The following is a 16,405-nucleotide window of genomic DNA, read 5'->3' on the forward strand; positions in this document are numbered from 1 at the left end:
AAATTAGATGTATTATTTCTAGAGTAACTTTATGCTTGTTGAGTTGCCACAGCCATATTATGCACCTTATCAACAGAGTACTAGTGAATAGATACAACATAATATTAAAACAGTTTTGATACAGTAATGGCCGAATTATTGTTTTGGTTTGAGAATTTGGGATTTTGATATCAATAAGCATATGTTTCAGTAATGGGACCAATGCAATTATTATTTTCAAATGGTTTATATTTTATTTGGTACATAATCTATTTTTATTTTATTAATACAGTATGCATCGGACAAGGAAGCTGGAAGGTGGGTGCTGAGGGTGCTGCAGCAGCCCCTGGTGGCAAGAGATGGGATTTTTGAAATTGTTGGATTTGGCTGTCTTGTGTTTATACCACCAACAAAATGCATTAAAAAACAGTTTGTGCTTCCCAGCTCTAATCTTGTTTCATACGCTCTCTCTTCAAAAGTGTTTGATTTTCATCATAATCTGGTTTTCCATAATAATAATAATAAGTTCAGTGTTTATGCCTGTGTTGCTGTCTGTTGTAGTGTAAAACGACTAAAGGGAGAGCAGGTGCTTACATGAAAGTGAGTGAGAAAAGGAGAAGATACTGAATAATGACATCACAACAGTATAATCCTAATGTTAATTTAAAATTAAATATTCTTCTAAATATGGATGAAAGTCCAAAAAACGTCTTTGTTTTCTTCGCCGCTGCCCTTGCGGGCACTACCGAGAGTCCTTACTTACAGCACCCTCTACCCAAAAGTACTTCCAGCGCCACTGTCGGTGAATATAATGAAGTCTATAGACCAATATGGAAAGATGTGTTTTTCTATTATTTTTGAAAGTAAAGTGAACATAAAGAAAGTGAATAAGTGAATTAACATAAATATGTTGATGTCAGAAATAAATGGCGCTGGCTTGGTGAAAACGTTCACTCTTCGTCTCTCTCTACTAATTCATTCACAGTCATCAGCCAGTGGTCCAAGGATCCACGGTGCTCTTTCTTAGCCTGTGTATCTCATGGGCCGGAGCCAGATAACCTCTAGGTCTGGCGCCGGTTACACAGACACACATACATTTGCATATTATATGTCCCAACATGCATTGTGGCATTCATAACTTGACAAGGAAGCAACCAAATCAAGGTAAATAAGTGGTAAATAGTAATGATTTTTTATTTTTAGCACACCATGCAATTCTGGAATATTTCAATGTTGGCCAAAATAAAAAATAAAAAATTACTATATGAATTAACACCCTAAGTCTAAAGCACATTTTTCGAAGGGGGTATATATAGATCCCGAAAGTAGAACGAGTTATAAGGATGACTGGGAACTTTGGAGACCGTGTTGCGGCAAAGCATGTGCATAATATTTTAATATCCGGGGCAACGCCAATGTGTGGGATGTGATTATTTGTGTAAGTTGTCTTGTTTACTTTTAAACCATAATAGGTCGGAACATTGAGTAGTCGAACTGAGGGGAGGTCGGACTAAGGGGAGGTCGGACCAGCGACATGTTACCGTGATCACGTCACCTATATGGGAAAAAGAAACAACAACAACAAATGGACATTCCCTTTATTCTCAGTGGAAAATGCAATACTGTATTTGCAGATTTTCTCATTTCATGGGCACAAGCCATCCCAGTAAAGTTCACTATGACCTGCACTCAAGATTTTTTTTTCTATTTCTACAACACAATGTCATAGTTTCAGACATCTCAGCTCCTGCCTTGGACATTCCAAGGAGAATTTTTTTCTGTGAGGTAAACAGAGAGAGAAGATAAAACACTGCCCATGTGCTTATATTACCGAGATTATATATGATGCAAAGTGGTTGATTACCGGTAAAGCCATCCTTTAAATATCCAATAGAGCTTCTTTACAGATCATTTCTGCCTTCACCAATCCCATAAATCTCAGTCCTCCAGTTCACTCCAGTTACAAATGGGCCCACCTTTGACTTAATCTGCCTGACTGAACATGCAATTTTGTTGTTTAGTTGAATATTTTGAATAAAGTTTGTGTGTCTTGTTTGCGGGAAAAAAGGTAAATAGTCAGTCAAACTCGGACTACGTCTGTGTGCACCCCTTTTCTGTAGAGCAGACGAGCGATGTACGTAACGTAAGTGGACTGGTCGTAGACCTGCTTCGTTCTGGTGGCTACACCTGCAGCGGACATACAGCCTAATGCTACGTTCACACAATACGCCTTACCTTGCCTCAACCCACGCCTACGCCTACATACCTTGAGCTGGGTTTGAACCTATCACACGCTTTTGCGATCACACTGGATGCCTATTCCACGCTGAACCTGAGCCGAGTCACAAGCGCCTCTCCTCTCTCCCGAGTGTTTTTTTTTGTCACGTGTGGTCCCGAATTATCATGGGTAGGTAAAATAAATCTGATGTATTTAATGTCCATCTTGCTTCTTCATGTAAGGCTGTGCGTGTGTGTGGACCCAAATGCAGAGACACGGAGACAAAAGCAGGTTCAATGTCTTTACTTGACTTGACCAAACGTAAAATAACAACAAAGGTTTTGCAAGTAATTGCTGCAGACTAAAACTGACTTAAACGGGGCTGCGGAGCCAAATAAACTAAACTAACACAGGAAGAATTGTCCAAAGAATAGGTCAGGATAGTCCAACAGGAAAAGTCACAAGGAGTCGAATAATCCAACAGGCACAGGAGAATCTCAGAACAGGTCAGGACCACAGCAGCACAAGATAATAATCAGCGACTGGGTCTGAAATGACACGTGTTTAAATAGACAGTTGACCAGGTGCAGAAAATCACAGAATCAGTGGGGTTATTGAATTATTGTCTTTGCCTTCCTATTGGCTCTGGCGCTGCTCTGTCTCCCGCCATCGTTCCTGAGGCGGGAAGGCAGATCAGCACCTCGGACAGGGACGGGACAACTTCCGCGTGCCCGGGTCGCTCGTCCTCCAGCCCTTTCAGCACCACGGCCAGCTCCGCTCCTGTGACCCCTTCCAGTGCCGCTAGGCCCTGCCTCTGCGTGCATGTCACTTCAGTCACTATTCTCTCCTGAAGATGTGTTTACCGATGGGGAGAAAGCCCCACGTGATAGCCACCCGTCAATCACTCTCTCTCTCTCTGCTCAACACTGTTGTAGTAACACCATTTTATTTTGAAATTCAGTTGACTTTGCCATTTCCCACGGATATTGTCGCGTTTTTACTTCATGGCTTGACAGAAAAAGTCTGCCTTCACGCGCCTAGTCGGCTTGAAAATAGAACTCACGCCTAAACGATCAAATTGGCGCAGCTCAGGCAAGGCGTGGGTACACGCAATTTTCACGTTGAGGCGCCCTGTGTACACAGCCTCATTGACTAAAAAGGACGCCTATTTAAAAGCGTGGGTAAAGGCAAGGCGTAGGCAAGGCTTGGGTGCTGTGTGTGAACGTAGCCTAATGTCACGGTCAACACAAGATGTTGGATCTTGGGTTTGGGATCGTGTCTTCAGCTTTTGGACCTCTGAAAAGCTCTCTCTGGTGGACAGATCCATAACTGCGTTTAGATCGCATAAAAAAAAAAAAGAAGACAGGTCTATAATTATTACTTATTGTATTAACAGCATGCTTGCCCACTTGGGTAACACTTTATAATAATGTTTCTGTCATAATTCATGTATAAGCCTTTAGTTGAAGTGATCATCTCAAAGATTTCGTTGATCTTGTGCTGAAAGAAGACCACAAATCTATCGCAGAGATTTAGTTTACTTTATTTGACACTCATTTAAAAATACACGCTACACAAGACATGCATCTTTAAAAAAACATCAAGGATATCACAAAAACTCAAAGACTTGTTTCCAGTGGGGTCCTTGGTTTCGACAGACAATATAAAAAATAAACCCATTATCAACATTTTAAAAATAATTTATTTTTAAAAGCACTGGACTAAAAAACGGTAGAAAACGAGACATTTAGGTGTTCATCCAAACACCATCATCAGTTGTAAATGCAGCAGGAAGTAACTGGCAAATAAATCCAAACAAGAAAAGTCACATGCCAAGGCATGAAGTCACATGACTTCTTGAGATATAAACATCAACAAGCACAGATCAGAGGAGGATGAGGAGTGCCCACGTAGTCCGGCTCAAGTCTAAACACATGTTGTAAATTCATCCGCTCCCTAACCTGCACAGCTGTTGAATAAAACAGCACAGCTAACATTATTCAACTCACTATCTCAGCTTCTATGAGCTGAGCGGACTAGCTTCCCTGCACCATACTGGCTCGGATCCAAGGTTTGTCCTATTTACTGGAACAGCAAACTTGCTTGTTCCAGGTATTAGTCGGTTTGGTAAATGGTAAATGGATTGCATTTATATAGCGCTTTTATCCAAATCGCTTTACAATGTGCCTACATTCACCCATTCACACACCGAAGGCGGCAAGCTGCCACGCAGGGTCCTGGCACAGTCATCCGGAGCAATTAGGGGTTCAGTGTCTTGCCCAAGGACACTTCGACATGCGGACTGGAGGAGCGGGGGATCGAACCACCGACCTTCTGATTAGTGGACGACCTCCTGAGCCACAGCCGCCCACAGTTTCCCAACTGCTGCTATAGTTGCTGTTGGCTTGTGAAAAACTTAAGATTTTGATTTCTAAACTAACAAACGCTAGTGTTGGCAAATGACCATGGTATAGACGGGATAATCAACTCGTATGTGTGCATTATATGATTTTAATGCACTTTGCCTCTGTTGCCAGTCATGCATTAAAATCGTATAACGCACATCTAGTCGTTGATTATCCCTTACATAATGAAGGGTCAAACGGTGAAACGCACATGTTGCAAATTCACCCGCTCCGCAACCTGCACAGCTGTTGAATAAAACAGCACAGCTAACTATTATTCAACTTGTTACCTCAGCTTCTATGAGCTGAGCGGACTAGATTTCCTGCACCATACTCGTGTCCAAGGTTCACCCTATTTACTGGAACAGCAAACAACGTTTCTCTTGCATGAGAAGCTGACGGGATGGTAATGATCTTGTCCTGTCAGAGGTGCAGGCTGATCTTCTTCTCCGTGGCCAGGCGGTGGATGATCTGGATCTCAAAGCCCGGGCTGTGAGGGTCAGGCTTCCTGACAGCTCCACCGCCGCCGTTCTTCTCAAAGTAGTGATGCCAGTTTCCCTGCTGGTTGGGCCCGAAGCCAAACACCGACACCTGCACACAGGTTGACACTTAAAACCCCCTGAGATTAATCATGTTGTTTTCAAGAGGGTCCATAAACAAACAACAATATAATAAGAAAGCAACAACAAAACTAGAGGGCACTCGGCAGAGTGCCTCTGCCACGGCGTGGTGTTACGTGAATCCGTTTGGAACTTAAGTTGGGCGCCTTTTTGTGATTAACAGGTTGACTCTTTAGTGAAGGATAAAACTTCTTGAGATTAGTCATCAGAACATAGGACCACACACACACACACACGCACACACACACACACATACACACACACCTGGTCACACATGTGCAGGGCGAACACCAAGGTCAGCATGCCGGTGGAAGGGTAGCGTCCATGACGCTCGGTCCAGCGCTCGTGAACATAGTTATGGAACACCGGGTTCACCACGAGAATCTACACACACACACACACACACACACACACACACACACACACACACACACACACACACACACACACACACACACACACACACACATGCACAAACACACACACACACACACACACACACACAAGGCCGGATTAACCATAGGGCAACTGGGGCAGGTGCCCCGGGGCCCTCGGGGTGAAGGGGCCCTCCAAAAAAAAAAAAAAAAAAAATTGGTCCGGCTCATGTTGGGCTCAACAGAACTATGACACAAATCTAAGACCAATCAGGACAAAATAAAATGTGTTTCCAAGAAGATTAAGTCTGATGATTTAGTCTCAGTGGATGCCTGTGGGCAAGTGGTGACCAGGGGCGCGGGAAGTGGGGGTGCTTGTGGTGCTGCGGCACCCTCTGCTGTTTTGTATTGGAAATGTAATGTAAATTATTTTTTCATCATTGTAAAGCCACAGCACAGTGAAGAGGATATTAATGTGAAGATTAGCCTCTTCCTTTTTCTCTCAGAGTGCATCAGATTCATGCATTTTACTTTAAAATGTACAAAATTTCTTTGAAACCCCCCAGTCAGACTAATATTTTTATCCTGCTGGTGCTACCGGTTTGCAAAGCCTAGAATCGCCTATGAGTGAGTGAGAAACTGAATCTCAGAAACTGAATAATGACATAACAGTATAATACTAATGTTAATTTAAAATGAGATATTCCTCTAAATATGGCGAAAAAACATCCAAACATCCGGACAATGGGTGGGGGGCCCCTGGGAGCTTCAGTGCCCAGGGGCCCCTGGGGGTGTTAATCTGGCTCTGCACACACACACCCCATGGCTCCGCTCACTACTCAATATCTCCATTGATTGATTGATTTGTTGGTTGATTTGATGTTAGGTTAAAAACACATGAAATAAAAGACATGCACATCTCAATACAAACTAGAACGACCGCACCGCATATTTATGCCTCCGCCATTAGTTCATTCTTGAGTCCAAATCACAATTTGAGGCAAATTGGAAGAAATTTCATGAAGACATTCCTGAGATATTGCGTTAACCAGCTTGAAAATGGCATTTGAGAGGTCACAGTGACCTTGACCTTTGACCTTTGATAACCAAAATGGAATCTGTTCATCATTGCGTCCAAGTCGATGTTTGAGCCAAATCAGAAGAAATTCCATCAAGCCGTTCTTGAGATATCGCGTTAACTTGGGAATGGTGTTTGTGAGGTCACAGTGACCTTGAACTTTGACCACCAAAATGTAATCAGTTCATCCTTGAGGCCAAGTTAATGTTTGAGACAAATTTGATGAAATTCCGTCAAGGCATTCCTGAGATATGGCGTTAACAAGCTTGAAAATGGCGTTAAGAGAGGTCACAGTGACATTGGCCTTTGATCACCAGAATGTAATCCGCTCATCCTTGTGCCCAAGTCGACGTTTGAGCCAAATTGGAAGAAATTCCATCAAGCCGTTCTTGAGATATCGCTTTAATGAACTTGGGAAGGGCATTCGTGAGGTCACAGTGACCTTGACCTTTGACAAAAATCAAATCAGTTCATCCTTGAGTCCAAGTCGATGTTTGAGGCAAATTTGATGAAATTCTGTGAAGGCATTCCTGAGATATCGCATTAACAAGCTTGAAAATGGCGTTCGAAAGGTCACAGTGACCTTGACCTTTGACCTTTGATCACCAAAATCTAATCAGATCATCCTTAAGTTTAAGTCGATGTTTGAGGCAAATTTGATGTAATTCCGTCAAGGCGTTCTTCAGATATTGCATTAACGAACATCGGACGGACGGACGTACATACGTACGTACGTACGTACGTACGTACGGACGGACGGACGGACGGACGGACGGACGTACGGACGTATGGACAACCCGGATCCATAATGCCTCTGGCCTAGCTATCGCCGACGGAGGCATAAAAATATCAAGGATAGACGTCAGTGGGATAGACACAATACATTCATGTACTTATTTCAGACAGACAAAACAATCCAACAAAGAACAGCCATCAGTACATACTATCCTGTTCATCAGTACATCCTATCTTCTTAGTTAAAATTGGCTACATGGGTGGTGTCATCAGTGTTGATGTCATGGGATCATGTCTATGTTCCCCGGGTTCAATATTCCCCGTTTTTCACTAACCTCTCCCAGCCCCCACGCCAAACCTAACCTCCCCCCATGCCTAAACCTAACCTCCCCCAGACCCTAACCCAAAACCTAACCTCTCCCACCTCCACGCCTAAACCTAAGGTCGGCATTGCGGGTGGTCGGCATAGCGGGTGGACACCATTTGGGAAAAACGGGGAACATAGGACCCAGGGAACATAGGACCCGGGGAACATAGGGATGACCCCGATGTCATCAGTGATGGCATCAGAGTGCAATGTCGAATAGCACGAATAGCACCACCTACTGGCAAAGACAAAAAGTGGTTTATCTTGAGAACCATTTGTCTCATCGAATTCAAACAGGGGGATTGCGTTTAGGGGGAACTGACGGAGTTCAGTGCCGAATTTTGTGCTATTCGGCATAGCGCCACCTACTGGCAAACACAAAAAGTGGTTTACCTCGAGAACCATTGGTTGAATCGACTTCAAACTCGGGGAATGTGCTTAGAGGACCTGCCAGAGTTCAATGCCGAATTTTGGGCAATTTGGTATAGCGCCACCTACTTCCAACACAAAAAGTGGTTTATCACGGAACATTCGTCCGATCGACTTCAAACTTGGGGAGTGTGCTGCTGGGAACTCGACAGAGTGTAGTGCCGAATTTCGTGCAATTTGGCATAGCGCCACCTACTGGCAACACAAAAAGTGGTTATCTCAAGTAGAGGCCGACCGATGTATCAGCATACCGATATATCGGGACCGATGGCGCCCTCATTTGGCAAATCAGTATCGGATAAAAAAATCCATATTCCTCGGGCTCTAATCTCGAGAACCGTTCATCCAATCGAGTTTAAAACAGATTTGTAACATTTGTATAAAAAAATGGATAATCTTTTTAATATAAAAATAAAAACATGTAAAATCCCAAACTATAAAAACCCACGGAATATTCTGCAGGAAAACTGAAGCCTACCTTGTCTTTAGCAGCCACACCTCCGTCTTTAACTTTCTTCAGAGTCCTAAGCACACAGACACACACATCCACGCACACGTGCGCGCACACACACACACACACACACACACACACACACACACACACACACACACACGCACACACACACACACACACTCGCACACACACACACACACACACACACACACACACACACACACACACACACACACACGCACAACTCATTAATGTGTTTGTTTCGGCAAGTCACACTGATACACCAGCTGATTTACTTATTTTCACACACTCACACCTTGTCACGGTTGGGGGTAACACGTTGCATAACACAGAGTAATCAGATTACTTTGGTAACTTAACATGTCACTTATTAGCTACTTACTCAACGTTACATTTCGGTACTTTCATTTTTCTTTCAGGGGGAATTGGCAAAGTACAATAGTGCTTAAATCCCACCCTCTTCCGGGTTCTGCATGGGATCTATAGGATTATATATTTCCCCATCCATTTTTTTCCATTGACATTTTGTAAAATACTTATGAAAAGAGTTTTACTTTGACGAAGCGATTCAGCTATGAGACAAATCAGAACATTTGACAATAACAACAACAACAAAATACACTCTATTGTACTTGGCCAATTCCCCCGTCTGCTGACCTGGGGAGAGTTTTAAGGTCCTTACACATCGGGAGCGTTTTTTTTCGTGCGATTGATTCGCACGTCAATAATATTTTCCGAACCTATATCAGTTAATGCAACCATGCATACCAACGGCGAAGTTTCGCCGAACGTTATTGCGGTGTTTATTTTTTCGAACCACGGTCGATTTTTCAGAAATTCGCTTCCGACGTGTACACATATGTGGCTGTGATTGACAGGTGGGTCAAAACTCGCATCGCAATTTCATGCCGTATATTCGCATCGCTCTTGATGTGTAAGGACCTTTAGACTACTGTAGCATTATGCTTCCTCCGATACATGTGCAGCCGCCAGCCGCTTCTTTTCACCTGAAAGTGAGGAGTTTCGGATGTAAGAAACGATCACGCTATTCCCCCAATAACTTCTTTCCTTTGTTCACTTTCTTACTGTTGCCATAAGGTCCGCCATATCGTTTTTTAATGGGTTGCCATGGTGAAGTACTGTCGGCTGGAGCTTACACCAGTGGGGAAGGCTTAAAGGAAGCCTTTCCGGGTTGGGGTGACCTCTCGTCTCAAGCTACTTATCCACTTCTGCATATACTGTATAGGAACACTGTTGTTGGTCCAATCAGGTGCAGCAAGGTACACATATCGAAGGCCTCCTACAAGCGTGCAATTCTGGGGAGGAAGGGCGCCCTCTACCACAAGCTGTGCTCCGCTGCTATCTATCGCTTGCCTGCTTTTGCTATCTCCTGCGGCCTCTATCTACCAGCCTGCCTGGTGTGGATTTGGGACCCTGTCCCCGCTAAGGGCATGTCGCCCTGTAAAGGATGTACTGGCCACCCTCAAAAAATTGCAATACTGGAAACTACCATATATTGTTTGAAAGACACTGGGATTACCTCTACACAGCCTCAGAGCTCCGTTTCCAATGGATTCACAGAAGCTACGATGCCGAATGCTAACTTAGCGTTAGCTACTCCCTCATCGGGTAATGTATCTTCCATCACAGATACCACGAATGCTAACAGTCTGCTAGCTCCCACATCCTTGGGTAAACTGCCCACTCATGTTCCCGAAAACATTGCCTCCCAAGCCTGTGCTATCTCGGGGAAACAAACTGATACTGTCCTCTGGAATGTCCAGGGAGCGAAGCCGAAAAGATTAGTGATCCCTGGTCCCTCAGAGACTGCCTCTTATCACCCGGAAATTAGCTCAGCCACGGGCTGGCCTGCATTAGCTACTATAGCCCCTGTTAGCACTAGCACTGATCAACCATGGATTGTTGTGAGAAGTGGAAAGAAGAGTTTTGCTCCTCCACCACTGATGTCCCTACAGCTGGTAAACAGATTTCAACCGCTATTGGGTAGCCCTGTATCGACTGCCGATATGGATATTGGACTGGCCCATCGGCTATCCGACAACCTAGGTAGCCCCAAAGCTAGGAGGCTATCAAGAGCAAGCAGGCCACAGCCTCAAAGGCTATCAAGAGCTAGCAGGCCGCAGCCCCCTATAACATCCTTGCTCATCGGAGACTCGGATATTAAACACATTGGGATTAAAAACAATACCGCTACACTCTGTTTCCCTGATGAGATGATCTGTGACATAACAGAGAAAATTCCTGAAATCCTGTCTACTCACAGCTCCCTAAACAAGATTACCCTGCATATCGGAGCCAACGACATTCTGAAACAGCAATCAGAAACACTAAAACGTGACTTCCTGGACCTACTGAAGCTCCTAGCCTCACTCAATATTGAGGCATTTATCAGTGGTCCCCTGCCCCCCAATGGATACAAAGTCAATAAGTTCACCAGGTCCCTAAGCCTAAGCACGTGGCTTTCAAATGTCTGCCCTCAGTATAATGTGAATTATATTGACAACTTCAATCTCTTCTGGGATCGAAGCCATCTCTACAATCGTAATGGTCGACTCAACAGAGATGGCACAAGGCTGTTCACTGCCAATCTTATCTTCAACATCAATCACCCAACATCTGATTACTCCACGGCCAGGAATGAGCCCCCCATCCTCTCCACTATCTCCAACCCTCGCCGCGAGGTCACATTGCCAGTCGACACGTCTCATCAACAACAATCCCTGTTGCCACAACTCGAGGCCAGCCGACTAGACGAAATATCCTCTGCCATGCAGGTGATATCAGCCCACCCCCCCCCCCCCCCCCCCTTCGGGGCCTCTAGTCCCCCCCGCCAACTCCCAGCTCATCAACAACCAACCATGACGTCCTTCCGGGATGAAGTGGAGGACGCTGCCCCCCCCTCCTCCTCTCCTGCCCTCTGCTCTATCTTATCCCATTCCCCCCCCCCCCCTTCGCGGCCCCTACACCCCTCCGCGACCCCCCAGTTACGTCTTCCTTACAGGAAGCGGAGGAAGCTGCCTCCTCCCCCTCCTCTCCTCCTCTCTGCTTCCAGGATGAAGAGGAGGGCACTGCCCCCCCCCTCCCCCTCACCTCTTCTCTCCCCCCCCCCCCCCCTTCCGGGCCTCTACACCCCTCCGCGAACTCCCAGTTACATCTTCCTTCCAGGATGAAGCGGAGGACGCTGCCCTTTCCTCTACCTCTTTGCTCCTCCACCTCTCCCCACCCCCCTCCCCCATTCCATTCTCCAGCAGGATGAACGAACTGATAAGCTTTGGACTGTCTATGATCCCCCAGTCCCCCTGTCCATCTAAGCCCCCTCGTTCTACCCTCCCGACCCTGAACCTGGCCCCTCGACCGTCCCCTCCCTCACATGCCCTCCAGCCCTCTCCCATACTGCCATCGACCAGCCCGACGCCAGACCCCTCCATCCCGGCCTGTCCCCATAGAAACAAGGTCCCACAGCCTTATAAAGGAACTGCGCCAGCACACACTAGAAGTGGAACTGGCTGCGATAAACCACTATTGGTCTATCGATACAATGCTTCGATACCAGTCTTGATTTCATACAGACGTAATACTTTCCCCAACACGATCTGTTTCTAAATCAGACTTAATCGCCATTCCCCTTGTGAAGCAAACGATACAAGTGCCAGGCTCTAAAAATATTAAAGCCGCACTCCTTAATGTTAGGTCGCTGTCAAATAAATCTCTCCTCATCAGTGATCTGATTACCAGTCATAATCTGGATTTAATTTTCCTCACCGAAACCTGGCTCGATATGAACAACAGAGTGGCTGTTCTGCCCAATTATAGCTTCATTGACACTCCCAGAGCTGATAAGAGGGTGGGGGGGGGAGTAGCGATTGTCTTTTCTGATATGTTTCAATGTAAGCAGGTAACATTTGGAGACTTTCCATCGTTTGAATACCTTGCTGCTATTCTGAAATGCTCAACCACTGTGTTACTGCTGAATATCTATAGACCACCAAAATACTCAGCCAGCTTTCTCGTTGAATTTGCTGATCTTCTGTCCTTAATTTTCATTGAACATGACTGTATATCTATTGCTGGGGATTTCAATATTCATATTGATAACCAGACGGATAATTTTGCCAAAGAACTGAATATCTTACTTGATACTTTTGATCTGTCTCAACATGTTTCAGGGCCTACTCACAACCGAGGCCATACCCTGGATTTAGTTATTACTAGGGGCTTCAAGTCCTCTTCTGTGTCGACTATTGATGTTGCATTGTCTGACCATCTTTGCGTCTTTTTTGAAATGGAAATCTCCCCTGAGATCATTAATAGGTCACAAACCGTTAAAAGACGAGACATTAATGCAGGCACCAGCGCGCTGTTTATGGAGACATTTTCTTTATCTCCTCCCACATCAGCTTCTGTCAATGAGATTCTTGATAACTTCAATTCAACAATTCTGAATACTATTGATAGTGTGGCGCCTGTTAGATTAAAATTGCTGTCTGGCAAAATTAAAGCACCCTGGCGAAATTCTGCATCCGTTAGATGCAAAAAGAGAGATTGCAGGAAAGCTGAGCGTAAATGGCGGAAAACTAATCTTCACATTCACTATGATATTTACAAAGAAAGCCTTCACTCCTACAACCTCGAACGCACTCTATTTGCCACAGTTGATAGACTGACTAATCCGCCTCTCTGTGTAGCACCTGAATTCCTCTCTACTGTCAAATGTAATGAGTTTGCTGCCTTTTTTACGGATAAAATTATTAATATCAGGCAGGCTATTAGTGGCTCCACACCAAGAAATGCTGTGACATCATCCTACCCGCAGATCCCTAGTTCGATAAATTTGTCCCAGTTCAGCGTTATCGACCACGACATCTTAGAGGAAACTGTGCAAGGCCTTAAATCATCTTCGTGCTGTCTCGATACCCTTCCAACAAGCTTTTTTAAAAGCGTTTATAACTGTCTGTCGTCGGACCTATTGCAAATAGTTAATAGATCCCTTGTGACCGGCACTTTTCCTGAGTCCCTGAAAACTGCAGTTATTAAACCCCTACTAAAAAAGCGTAGCCTTGATGCATCGGTAATCAGTAACTACAGACCAATATCTAATCTCCCCTTTATAGCCAAAATAATTGAAAAGGTTGTTTACCTACAACTCAATAGATTCCTAACCTCAAATGATCTCCTAGATAAACTCCAATCAGGCTTTCGCCCCCATCACAGCACTGAAACCGTGCTTACTAAAGTCATAAATGACATCAGAATGAATACAGACTCAGGCAAAAATTCGATTCTAGTGCTACTGGATCTTAGCGCTGCATTTGACACTGTTGACCACTCAATTTTATTGGACAGACTGGAAAACTGGGTTGGGCTATCGGGTACGGTCCTCCAGTGGTTCAAGTCCTATCTTCAAGACAGGAAGTACTTCGTCTCCATTGGCAATTACACATCTGACCTAACTAGGATGACCTGTTGGGTGCCTCAAGGATCCATTATGGGGCCCGTTCTCTTCAACCTTCATATGCTCCCTCTAGGCCTAATTATGCAAAAAAACAAAGTAGCCTATCATGACTATGCAGACGACACTCAGTTGTATATAACTCTTTCCTCAGCTGACTATGCCCCCATAGAATCATTGTGCCAGTGCATTGATCAAATAAATAACTGGATGTGCCAGAATTTCCTACAGCTAAACAAAGACAAAACTGAGGTGATCGTGTTTGGCCCCAAAGAACAAAGGCTTAAAATCACTGCACGCCTTGAGTCTCGATCCCTGAAGCCTAAGGATCAAGTCAAAAATCTTGGAGTTATTATTGATTCCGATCTCAACTTTAACTCCCACATTAAGTCAATTAGAAAATCTGCTTTTTATCATCTTAAAAATATAGCAAGAATTAGGGGATACATGTCCAGACAGGATCTAGAAAAACTAATTCACGCCTTCATTTATAGTAGATTAGACTACTGCAATAGCCTTTTTTCTGGTCTCTCCAAAAAAGAACTTAGGCAACTTCAACTCATTCAGAATGCTGCTGCTAGAGTTCTAACGAAGACTAAGAAAGCTGATCATATCACTCCAGTTCTTAAGTCCTTACACTGGTTGCCAGTGTGTCAGAGAATAGATTTTAAAATACTGTTATTTGTCTATAAATCACTTAATGGCCTAGGCCCAAAATACATAGCTGAATTGCTCCCACGCTACGAACCGTCTAGAACTCTTAGGTCAACAGGGTCCAGCTTATTAAAGCCCCAATCAGTAAGATTTTTGACATTTTTTAGTGTAATATAACCGCTTTTTAGTCACAGGACATGGTAGATTGACTTGTAACAGGGAGACCCTCGTCTTTATTTATCCCACACCGCCCTCCATTGGCCAGCACTGGGACTAAGCAGTTTGTCTGCCACGTCCCGTAGCAAGAAAAAAGACAAAAAAAAGCATGCGCGCATGCGCTGTACAGCGGAAGCGCTGTCTTCAGGAAAACAAGGAAGTAACTCGATTCGGATTTGCTACGAAAATGATGTTTCACGGAACTATGGATTATTATTTCATCACGTGGTGAGTACCCGATGTCACAACATGTACATAGAGCTTTCTGGCGCTGTGTTTTGTTGACTTTGAACGGCGATATCGTTATCGATACTAATGCACGCAGAGGGCGCAGTTGGAAAGTTACTGAATGGGGCAAATCAAATCACGGGAAGGCTGCATTTACCCACTATGCTTCTGCTAGCTGGAACAAATTGCCTGAAGACCTCAGATCTGCCCCAACCTTACTTACTTTTAAAAATAGACTAAAGACTTTTATGTTTACCGTCGCTTTTAACTGCTGACAGCTACTATGCAAACCCAATGAGTCCTCTATAAGTTTTAGCTCTTTCTGCAACTGCCGCGCCTGTTGCTTATTGCACTTTTTATACTCTTTTTTTTAAGTTTTGTTGTGATGCTTTTAAATTTCCATTTTATTTCTTCTTTTCGTTTATTTTCCTGTGTGCTTAATGAAGTTGCTTAATGCACTTTTTATACTCTTTTTTTTTAAGTTTTGTTGTGATGCTTTTAAATGTCCGTTTTACTCTCTTCTTTTCTTTTATTTTCCTGTCAACCATTTTATGTGAAGCACTTTGAATTGCCTCTGTGTATGAAATGTGCTATACAAATAAACTTGACTTGACTTGACTTGACTAGCATGAAAATACGCAGACGTGGTTAAGCACCATCAGTCTCAGATGCCCGAGACATGTGTGGATAATGGCGATCTGCTGAGCCATGATGTGGACAAATGGATTGTGTATTTTTCCAATTCCCTGATGGACTTTGTTGAGTGTTGTCCAAGTGTTGTGCGTCTATAAATGAAGTATCAAATGGACACCGAGAACGGGCTGGAGGAGCTGATGCCAGTGTGGCTACATTAGCAGTTACGCTACACCATGGATGTAGCTTTGATTTCGAAGGTGGAGCGGACACATTTTGTACAGGTCCACATTCTCAGGCCCAAGGCGGCGACCTAGGGTCGCCACAAAAAAAAAAAGAAAAAAATCGACAATTTTGGCCGTTTAAAGCCAGATTCAGAGTAATATCACATTTTCTCATTTCAAGTAAGGGCTGCATTTAAAAAATTACATACAGGGATGTGATTGGGGCAGCCCAGACACAGAGGGGGAGAGCTGGGCCCAGTAAGAGATGTAATTGGGCCGGCCCATTGTCACTCAGTATAC

General features: G+C 44.2%; 1 protein-coding gene across 3 annotated transcripts in view; it reads right to left on the reverse strand.

Annotated features, from left to right (window-relative positions):
* Positions 1-3,809: 3,809 nt before the first annotated feature.
* Positions 3,810-16,405, reverse strand: part of LOC310800758 (CMP-N-acetylneuraminate-beta-galactosamide-alpha-2,3-sialyltransferase 2-like) — a 79,462-nt gene continuing 66,866 nt past the window's right edge. For 2 of the 3 annotated variants that reach the window (XM_083664689.1, XM_083664687.1), the window contains 3 exons: positions 8,684-8,729; positions 5,487-5,606; positions 3,810-5,193 (listed from right to left, as the gene is read on the reverse strand). In XM_083664689.1, coding sequence (XP_083520815.1) covers positions 5,026-5,193; positions 5,487-5,606; positions 8,684-8,729 — 334 coding nt within the window. In that variant the 3' untranslated portion in view covers positions 3,810-5,025. The remainder of the gene's footprint in view (positions 5,194-5,486; positions 5,607-8,683; positions 8,730-16,405) is intronic. The other variant, XM_083664688.1, reaches the window with a different exon arrangement.

The sequence above is a fragment of the Poromitra crassiceps genome (assembly GCF_964638095.1).
Source record: "Poromitra crassiceps genome assembly, contig: HAP1_SCAFFOLD_59, whole genome shotgun sequence".
NCBI lineage: Eukaryota > Metazoa > Chordata > Actinopteri > Beryciformes > Melamphaidae > Poromitra > Poromitra crassiceps.